The sequence below is a fragment of the Rhamphochromis sp. 'chilingali' genome (assembly GCF_963969265.1).
Source record: "Rhamphochromis sp. 'chilingali' genome assembly, chromosome: 6".
NCBI classification, from domain to species: domain Eukaryota; kingdom Metazoa; phylum Chordata; class Actinopteri; order Cichliformes; family Cichlidae; genus Rhamphochromis; species Rhamphochromis sp. 'chilingali'.
This window is the reverse complement of record NC_137933.1, coordinates 41832188-41843205: the sequence shown is the minus strand read 5'-3', so window position 1 is coordinate 41843205 and position 11018 is coordinate 41832188. Positions and strand designations below refer to the sequence as shown.

The window sequence follows — 11018 nt, the reverse complement described above, 5'->3', positions numbered from 1 at the left end:
TGCCATATTGTCTGTGGATGGAAAATAAAAAATAGCTGAGGCCGAGGGTCAAAGAGTGAGTTTGTCTATTCATCCATCAATTCTTTCGTGTTTTTTAATAATTTAATAAACCTGTTTAACATGTTTACTCCACAAATACAGCAAACAGTAAATCCTCCGTGTTTTACTACTGACTCCATCTTTAGGGTTAGAAAAACAAACTCGTGGCTTATTTCTGTCAATAGAGACACAATGAAAGGCGATACAGAGAGTAAACTGTGTACAGGCAGTACAACAAATGCTCACAGCAGTAAGTATTACTTACGTAACTGCAAACAGCTGACATTGCTTATTAGCGCACATGCATTCCCATCTAAGTCGTTGGCGGGCTCCTGAGCTGCAAATCCACGCCAACCTATCAGGTTACACCACGTTCAGTGAGGAAAGACGTCTTTCGGCGTCTCTTTCAGGAGTGCCGTTTAGCAGCATCAACACTGTAAACAAAGCGCTTCCTGTTTCTGTCACCGTCAGCTTCTCCAGCCAGCACGGTGACGGATGTCTCTGAGCGAGTAATCAAGCCTCCGTTTATTTTGGATCAGCTGATCGTTAAACTGATGGATGAGGCCGCGGTGCGCGAAGCTCAGCGACGACGCTGCACGAGTACAGAGAGCCGGAGCGCTTTCACTGAAATGTACTGACGACTTCAAGTGAACACAAACTTTACTGACACTTTGTTGTATGGAGGGAAAACCGATGACGGATTAATTTGGACTATTTGATTATTAACGCGTCTCTCACGAGTCCCCAAAGATTACAGCAGTAAATGAGACCACACGTTCCCACGCCTGTTTGACACTGGAGTCGGTGTGTGAGGCGTTCCTGAGCTCTGCTGAGATCCTTCCTAAAGCCACTGGGCGAGATCCCAAAATCCATCCCAACCTCCAGGAGCCTGTAGAAGCACGTCTGGATCCCAAACTCTAAAGCTGAGGCCTCAACATGCCCAACAGACCCACAGGAATACCCTCGTGTTTGCAGCCTGACGTTAATCTCTAAACTGAAGACGCTGAAGCTCCAGCAACACCAGCAGATGAACCAGTTTCTCCACCTGCTGCAGCTCTCTGGGATCATCTCTGATGGTGGAGTTAATTAATCAGTGTGACTCCTGGGAAAGTGTAGAAGTGCAAACTGGGCGGGTTAAACTTTTCAGTTTACCAAATGATGGCGACTCGGTCAGGAAAGAGTGGCGGCAAATGAACTTTCAAAATAAGACTAAGATGGGATCCATTCTCCTGGATGAATAAAAATCAAACCTGTTAAGCCACCGACACGCTGCCTGTTAATACATATCTAACTGATGGAGCTGCTGCTCCTCCACATCAAAAGGAAGCAGATGAAGTGGTCCAGTGTCACCCAGCATGCCTCCTGGATGACGTGTTTTGGGTACGCTCTACTGGGAGGAGAGATTACGTCTCTCGGTTTGGGAACGCCTCAGCGTGTTTGTTTTTAGATTTGTTCGATTTTAGGCTACACCTGTACCTGGGTAAGCGTGACCGCTGAAAAAACTATGAGCTTAAGCTGGTCTCAGCCAACACAGGTGAGCTCCAGGCTGCAGGTAAGAAGGTGCAGTTGAATGAGTAAATATAGGAACATCAGAGGATCAGAAAAGCGTCACAGAAACAGACTTGTGCACTTTAAACGACTCCAACACTAAACAGGACCAAACCTCCGTGCCTCGTCATCTGGAAGCCAGTTCCACAAACCTCATTTAGTTCCAGTTTACCCACAGGAGTGGAGGTTACAGTTTGCACATGAGACCCATCTGAGGCTCCAACAGCTGCAGGCGACTCTGCAAACACACTCACTACCAGCACTCCAAACCACCCTCGCTTTACTTCCTGTCTTCCAGCCCTCCACCGTCCTGACCGTCGGCTGTATTTGCCTCCTTTCTTTGCCCAACCGCCACGTGAACCTCACCCTCTGTCATCACAGGGCCCATAAAACACACAGCCGGCCAGAGGGCGAGACCGCGGGGTAATAAAGTCTTTGACAGAGCATCTGTCCTCGCCGGCCGTAGCTGCACAGCCCCAGCTTTGACTGATGTAACCCTCAAGGCTGCAAACAAAACGGTGGGGCCGATATTCTTCAGTTTACGTCGGCACTGACGTCTGCTCATCTCCGTGAACCGAGCTGAGGCTCAGACGAGCCCGAGACGACAGAGGAACGGAGGGAGGGGCCTGTGTGCTCGCCAAGCTGATTTATGTGAATGTGGACGTAAAAAAGATACAGCACGCCGCTACAAAGGATTTCCCCCCGCGCTCGCCAAACTTTCTGCAGTGAGTCAGCGCGTGTGCTCTCTCCTCTAATGAGAACCAGCTCTGTGGGCCTGAAACTGGAGAAGAAGCAGCAGCACGCTGGGATCGTACTCACACTGGTCCTCTCCCATCACAATTTCACTACAACGGCTGAAATCTCCTGCTGTGACTCACACTCTGAAATGCAAGCTCCACATCGAGCGTGGCGCCGCGCTGCGCACGAAAGGTGTAGAGTGAGGATGCCCTCTTCCTCCTCCTGCTCCTCCCTCCCTCGTGTTTCTGAAAGCTGCTGAGCTGCATCAGTGCGGATGAGACAAGGAGAAGGAAATCCAGGTAAGAACAGCCAATCAGCGCCTCCCACCTGACCCCACAGTCAGCTCATTCTTTATGTACAAAAACGTCACAGTTTTTAATGAAGACATGAAGAACGTTTCATCTCATGAATATTTCACAGAGCCACGAGTCCTCCGACGTGGCTCCAGATTTGACTCTTATCATGTTTGAGCCGTCGTTGCGTCTTCAAACTGAGCCACAGTCTGAGGACTAAACCTGGTTTTGCAGCAGCATCAGAGTCACAGTTTGAATAAACCATGCACCAGTTTAGTATCTGTGACAGGAGCAGATCCAGTACTGGTCCCTGTATGGAGGACCATGAGTGCCAAAATAAACAAATAACTAAATCATTAAATAATCAATTCAATGTGTATTTTATGTTTTTTTTTATTAACTTCCAAGTTTCAATAAATTCATGGCACACCTAATTATTCATAGATCTATTTCCTACCACTTCTCCCAGTTTGGGTCTGAGCACAGAAGCCCACACTTCCCTCACCCCGCCCACCTCTCCCAGCTTATCCAGTCAGATGACAGATGCCATCTCTCCAGTGAGTCCTGGGTCTGCCACAGGGCCTCCTCCCAGTAGGACACGTGGATGTGGAGGAGCAGCAGCTCTACTCCGAGTCCTCTCGAATGACGGGACTGCTCCACCCCATCTCTAAGGAAGAGCCCCGCCCCCTCTCAAAAGAAACACGTTTTATCGGCGACCGTGGGTGAGGGCAGGAACACAGATGGGCCAGTAAATCCACAGCTTCACTTTTAAGCCCAGTCTCACGCTCCACTCTCCCCTCCATCATGAACACGACCCCGAACTGTAATTAATTAATGACACATTTAATGAATCATTTAGCAACATAGTTACTTCATTTGGTCCTCCTGGTCCTCCGTACCCCGGGATGTTTGATTGGTTTTCTGGTCATTCACTGGAGGAAACAAAGTGCATTCTGGGTAAATGTTGTGAATCAGCCTGAGGAAATAGAAACATTTCTCGGTGTTGAATCACAGAAACATCTGTGCGTCTGAACGGAGCACAGAGATGAGCCCACTGTTTCCTGTCTCGTCACAAAGCGTCGCAGAGAGTGACACCGTCCTGACGTTCCTGCGGATAAACAGTATTTAAAATGGCTGACGGCGTGATTCTCTGGCTCTAACGCAACACTAATCGCTGCAGCTTTGGCTCCTGACTCCTGCATCAAACCTCTTCCCGCTCCGAGTCGCAAGTTTCCTGAAACGCAGCCAGAGGGAGATTTCCAAACTTCAAAGCAGAGATTCAGATTTTTCTCTCCAACTGAAATAACAGATCACTTCACAGTCTTCACTCATCAGCTAAAATACAACATCAAAGCAAAAGAATCTGAGCTTTAACGCTGATAAACCTTTAATATTCAAGTCTGACTGGAGGCCGGGGGCCACGCTCCGCCCAAAGTGCCTCCACAGTCTGACAAATGCTGGGTTTTAAAAAAAGAACCAGTCAGAGCCCAAAGAAACATCTGGAAGTTTGTGGCTTTGTCCAAAGATGAAAATCCCCAAAGTGCTGAATTTATTCTCATTTTATTACCAAGTGTTTGCCACCTCGTCCACCACAGCGCGCCAACACAGAGAAGAAACCGCAGTCGTGCTTTCTGTGAAACGCATTCAACACCGTAAAACTACAACGAACTACAAACATGGCCGAGGTTCCTCGCTGCGTTCATGGGTACCGCACCTTCACACAGAGAGGGGAGATGCCCCTCTTAAACCATCATCCTGAATGCGGAGACCCCACACGGCTGTGTCCGAGTCTCCGCCCACGAACACACCCCCATCCACCACTATAATAAAATCTGCAGATGATGCAACGGTCGTCAAACTTACAAGCTTAAGGTGGCACCAAAGAGTCAGTCACAGACTCGAGCAGAACAGGAAGTACAACCCAGCAGCTGTGTGTGGAGGAACGCCGTCCGTCTGTTGGGGCTGAACCTCCAGCCTGGTCAAAAAAACAAGCCCAGCAAAGGCTGTTCTTCCTACGGAAGCTGAAGCACGCTCCCCGTGAATCTGCCGCTGAACTTCTACAGGATCGCCACTTAGAGCACGAACGCCATCACGGGTGGGTCAGAAGCTGCAGAGCTGCAGAGCTGAAGCGTGAGGTGACCTACACCCTGCCACCCTCTACTCAAACTTCCTCCATCGAGCAAACGATGCAGACAATCCCACACAAACAGACAGAGGGACAGCTTTCACCCCGCACACAGACCCCATCAGGACGATCATAAAAATCTATTATCTCCTGATTTATTATCGTCTATTTATTAATTTTTTATTATCTGTTCTTTTGTGGTGGGCACGAGAGGTGCCAGTCTAAGTTTTATTGTAATGGATCATCTGTTTAACGTCCACCAGGTGAGCAGTTCACCTGTTCTACGAAACAAAATTCATGCAAATTGAAGGTTTCTGACCTACTCAGGTTACTGATGAATCAGTGCAGCTGCAGTGTAACGATGGCTAATGAAGCCGGTGTGTGTGTGTGTGTGTGTGTGTGTGTGTGTGTGTGTGTGTGTGTGTGTGTGTGTGTGTGTGTGTGTCAGATATTTGGCTGCTTTGTTCTTCTGCTTACTCGAGAGCTTTCGTCTCTTTGGCAGATGAGGTAATGGTTCGGCTTCCCGAATGCGGTAAAACATCATTTTTTACAGGCCGGCGCTGATGTGGCCGTTTCCTCTGCGAGCTCGCTTGTTGAAGCCGCTGCTTTGTTGTGGGTGCAGCTCTGTGGACGCACACGGCAGCTGTGAAACCGTACGGCTCCACGGACATCAGCCAAACGCGTCTCCTTTTGTCTGAAAGTCATAAAGTTTGTAACAGCGAGGATCTCGTTACAGTCACGTCAGGCCTCTCGATCTGATTCAACAATTTACCGTAAACGCAGAGACCTGAGTAACGAGCCTCCGCCGCCTGTCGTGGCTTTGCCGTGAGTCACTGTGGTTAAAGCGTGGGAACGCGCGCTCGCTGATAGATACCTGGGTCCAGCGTGGGCGTCGTTTATCCTCTCAGATCGTTTCTATTTGGCTAAAAATGTCTTCATTTGTTGTTAACGGCATATTTGTTTAAATCAAAGAGCTTCCACCGACTCAAACAGGCCTTGTTGGTCTTCCTTGTTGCATCACTGCGCGTGCATTTAAATGTATTTACTGATCATCCAATAATGTCAGACGTGAATCCGCCTCCTGTGGGAGCGGCCGAGCAGCCAAACGGAGCCAATAAAAACCTGCTTTAAAGAAAACTCAGTGAGCCGAGCGGCGCTGAAGAAGCAGCAGCACAACGGTGAGGATTCAGCAGCTGGTGCGGTCAGCACTGCCAGCATTACAGCTATCAATCACATGAGCTGCTGTTTACCCACCACAGCTTTCCTGTTGGCTCAATAAACGGCTGTGAATGCCTTCTGCCCACGTTCACTGAACCTTTGTCCAAAACAGAAGGACTGTGAGGCCGAAGTGCCTCCGAGAGTTCTTTAAACACCGGGCTCGCTCCCGTTAAAGTGTAGAAGAAACTGTTCCTAACTTTGTGAGAAGCTTCAGTTTAACAGAAGCTGGTAACTCCAACTGAAGCTGACCGATATCTACGCTGGCTCGAGCTTTTTAACCAGCAGCTTAAAGCCCTGCGTTTCCTCTTCTTGTCACATGGATTCTAACTTACGAGCAATCCAGCGAGGCTTGGTTGAGTACTCTGATTACTTTTGCTTCACACATCACCAGCTGCTCCTGGCCTGGTCTGAAACAGGTTTGTGGTTTCCTGCAGTTTCCTGGAGGATGCTGACTCGTCATCAGAGGCCGATTCCTGCTCTCGCTCTCAGACGTGTCCTGGAAACCTAAACGTGGCGTTGCTCTAGCAGCGATGTTGTTTTTAATCTCATAAAAATTCATACCCGTGTTATCATGGATGACATGATACAGCGCAGCCCTGCTGGACACTTCCAAACTAACTGAATATCCGGGAAGGATCCGGGAAGTCGAAGAAATGTTTTCATGTCGAGATCTTAATGAACAATATTTAAAACTTGACATTTTTCTTTCCCCCTGAGCTTCCTTACAGACTAATGAACCGAAATAATCGAGGACACGTAATCAGAGTTGTTCTGCGTCTATTACTTGAGGAGGTCTGAATGACGATGCAGATCAAACCAGCTCAAACTGAGAAAAGCTTAAATATTTTTATTCAAAACTACAGTCGAACATTTCTTACTGGGAAAAGGTGTTAACAGTGTTTAAGACTCAACGCACAATACAAGTCTTTAGTAAGAGCTGCTAAACTTTAAGGCCAAACCCAGAGGAACCTTTGAGGGTGGAAGGGGTTAAAAACAGAAACGACCTGGATAAAAACGTTGCCCCGCCTCTGCTCGTCTTTGCTAAACCATCAAACAGCAGAACTTCATGTCCCACAGGGCCCCAGGTGTTACTGCAAGGAGAGCTTTCCACTGTAGTAAATTATACAGCACATTCCTGAAGCATGACTCTCTCTCACACACACACACACACACACACACACACACACACACACACACACACACACACACACACACACACACACGCTCGGCTCACTGACGCTACAAAGAGTTCAAATCAGCAAACAGGAGCGAGCGAAGTCAAGGACAGAGTCCAGAGTCGGCGTCCCTGAACTCGGGGATCGATGTCCAGCTCGGAGCTGCGGCCGTATCACATTCCCATCATTTATTCAGCAGGACGGCGAGGAGCAGGAGGGGGCGAGCCGACGACGGAGGACGGCGTGATGGATGCAAGCACAACAACAGGGAGACACTTTCACTCTGCTTGCTTCACAGTTCAGGAGCTTCAGGATTCATCGGTGCTGTCAGCCTCACCTGGATCGGAGGCTCGTACCGACACGCTTCAGCTCAGCTGAACAATTAATAACGTTGATAAAGTAAAAGGCTGGAAACAGTCCAGGACGTTACCCTGGAGACATATTTAACAGACTTAATCATTCAATCGTTTATAAAACACTAAACATGAAGATCTTAGAGGCTTTACTGGCCTTTCAGAGTCTGGTGATCATCAGTAGGGTGATATGGTACTACAAGGTCATTAAGATAAGATGGGGCCTGATTATTTAAGACCTTGTATGTGAGGAGCAGGATTTTGAATTCTGGGTTTAACAGGAAGCCAATGAAGGGAAGCCAAAACTGAAGGCTTTTCAGGGAGTTTTTAGGACATCCTGATAATAATGAATTACAGTCGTCCAGCCTGGAAGGAATAAATGCATGAACTAGCTTCAACGTTAGCCTTTTTTTTGGCTGCTCTGTTGGTCCTCGTCCAACTTTTGGAGCCGGTCTCGAGTGCAGATTAGAGCTTCTGGTGCTTCAGCATTGCTTTGATATCAGCTTTTTGACCTGCTGCCAGGTCCTCTGTCTGACTGCAGTAACCCAAAGATGACTGAAAGGGCTGCCGAGAACACGAGGCAGAGGGAGCATGCTTCAAAATGCTTCAAAATATCATCTTAAATCAGGAAGAAGATGATGTTGCTGATCTGGCAGCAGCTGTAGCCGACCAGGCTGAGCACGGATCAGTCTCTGTGTCACTGGAGCACAGCTGAAAGCATCTTTTTAGATGATAAAATGCACCACAAACACTCGTAGATCATCCTGTTTCACCTCACTATCATCTTCATCCTCCTCCTCCTCATTACGTAAGGTTACTGAAGCATTCTGAGCATGCCGCGGCTCCAGGGAGCCAAAACAAGGTGCACCGCTGCAGGGCTGAGCAGCTTCAAAGCTTCTCCCACACCAAAGAGCTGAGAGCCGTTTGCATATCGTGCACATTTATGCAAATAGATGGAGCCGGAGTTTCCTAATCCACGAGGAAGATGATGAAATCGCCAATACCGAGGCCAAGCAGATAAAAAGACAGGAGAAGGAAGAGGAGGAGTGGGTTACACTCCACATCTGCCAAAATGGAAAATGGAAATCCTCCTTTTAACACCTCTGGGCCTGAAAATACTTACAGAAGCTTTTCAAAGGTGAAGAATGATTTTACAGGCGAACAACGCGACGGCGGGTGGGTGGGATAAGCGCGGCTGGAGTCGCAGCGTCGAGGCGCAGCGCTGCGGCCGCGCTCTAATACCGTCTGCACCACCTCAGATGACCAGGAATTTGTCTGCCTCTAATCTTTTCCCACACTGAGGCAGAGTTCACGGCCCGTGCGACACGAAGCTCGGCAGGCGAGAAGGGGTTAACGCGCCCAAAAGGGGATCAAAGCCTCTTTTAAATGGGAGCAAATCAGCCCAACGAGCTTACACTGCAACACACACACACGGATACCAGCAGGTCCGTCCTGCACTCCACCGACCTGCGGACAGGAAACCATCCTCTCACACACAGAAGAGAACTTTCTTTGTGAAAAGCTCGGGTAGGTCCTTCGCTACTACGCTTCCTATTAGCTGTACGTGAGCATGTGGAGGCGTGGCTTCAGAGGGACGTTCAGGAAAAACCTGGAACTAAACTCAGACACAAAGCGAAACGCAGTGAAGCCAAGTTTGCGTTTAAGGGTAAAAATCTGAAGAATGCTCGACATCCAAGCTGCCTGTTGATGTGTCAGAGCCCTCGCTGCGTGGATCTGACACATCAACAGGTCTACGTAACACTCCTGCTTCCTCCGACGGTTTAGAGCTCCAAACTCTCCAGCGTTAAACCAACATTTAGAGAACAGCTCAGCATTAACTCTCATTAACTCACAAACTGCTTAAGTGAACACAAACAGGGACGCAGTCTGATAACAAACCTGCACGCGGGGTCGTAACGCTAGGGCTGTGCGATATGACCAAAACTTCATGTCCCGATATAAGACTTCTATCGTCCCGATAACGATATAAATCACAAAAATGTAACATTTCCTGTAAATTCTGTGAATCTCGGGCAGCTCGACTGGTGTGAAGTGTTTCCAGCTGCGCGTCCTTCACCCGGAGTCGAGCGTTTTAGCCGATGCATGAAACGATACATTTTTAGACGTAAGTTGTATTTATTACACGGCGTGCTGCGGGTTGCCTGTTCTAACGTTTGAGTCTAAGGTTTATTTTTTAGCACCTGGCGGCTCTTTTTTACTTCTCATCCGTAAATAATCTTTCACGTGATTCAGTTTATTTTGATGCATCTCAATCATCCCGGAAAGTAAATCTCCAAAAGTTGATTCTGTTCTTCGCGTTTTGTGGGAGAAACGTTTCGTCACTCATCCAAGTGACTATTTTGAAAAGTCTCAACAGGATCTTGAGCTTTATTGTGAAAGGTTTATGTGGAAAATAAACAAGCGGACACGCGAAGGTGTTACCGTCGTTGTTGCTAACGACAACGCATAAAAACAGGCGCTTGTCCGTCTGTAGTGTGGTTGTATTAAATATAAGAGAAAGCGAGAGCTGTAAGAAATGAATACAGCCTCTACAGTGACATCAGAACCATGAACAAATATTGCTGTAAACAGTTTATTTTGCGACACCACCAAACAAACGACAGCGTAAAATGAAACGACAGATGTTTTTATATCGTCATCCGATATATATCGTTATATCGAACAGCCCTACGTAACGCCGCCGTAAAGCCGACTGCAGGATGTGGGCTTCGTGGGTAAAGCGAGTGTTAAACTTGCAGATACAAGCGGGGGTCGCTGCAGGACACGAGTGGGCGTCCCTCAGACTGATCCAGGATCAGACGATCAGCCCGATCACAGAGGGAGAAATCGTATTTGATGCCTGCTGAACTGAAGACATTTCTTTGTAAATGATCAACTGTACGGCCCGGCTGGGTCGACATAAACGACCCCAAAGTGTTTGATAAAGGACACAAACCCACAGACAGATGAGCAGGTTTTTGGGAGCACAGTCAGCTTCACCTTGGTTTGAAACTGTAAGGAGGACAAATCAAGAGAGGATGTCAGCTACGAGCATCTGTGGAATGGAGGTAAACTCTAATAAAGTTATAACAGTGGACATGCTGAACACCGCAGCTCCATGCTGGTCCCGTCTTACTGGGCAGCTGTGGAGACTACCAGTCCATCCTGAGACCTCACCTGTCCAGTGACTGTAGATGAATGTGGCCTCATTCATTTATAGTCCAAAGGTCACGTGTTCTGCCCGTGAGGATTGATATACAAAGGTAGCAGACGTGGTGTCAGTCTGAAGACGTTCACGCTGTGTGGAGGGAACTAAAGACAAAACCATGAGGAGTGTACAGAGGCCTGTAAACGCTGCTGTCACGCTGAGTGGGTAAAGGCCCTCTGAGGAGCCATGAATTACACTCTGCCTCAGGGTTAATTAAGCGTTCGAGTGGGTGAGGCAGAAAGGTCGCAGGACCTGCACATCGCAGGAAACACCGCTGGTAACATCCAGGCCGTGTCCTCTGAATATTAGCTCTGACAGGAA

At 48.1% G+C, this 11018-nt stretch overlaps 1 protein-coding gene across 3 annotated transcripts in view; it reads right to left on the bottom strand.

The window, feature by feature from the left end:
• Positions 1-11018, bottom strand: part of ccdc102a (coiled-coil domain containing 102A) — a 50270-nt gene that overhangs the window by 29224 nt on the left and 10028 nt on the right. The window contains exon 2 of one of the 3 annotated variants that reach the window (XM_080885235.1): positions 10667-10801. The exons of 1 other annotated variant lie outside the window; for it this stretch is intronic. In XM_080885235.1, coding sequence (XP_080741361.1) covers positions 10667-10699 — 33 coding nt within the window. In that variant the 5' untranslated portion in view covers positions 10700-10801. Of the gene's footprint in view, positions 1-3489; positions 3551-10666; positions 10802-11018 lie in introns of all 3 variants that reach the window. One more of the 3 variants, XM_080885236.1, reaches the window with a different exon arrangement.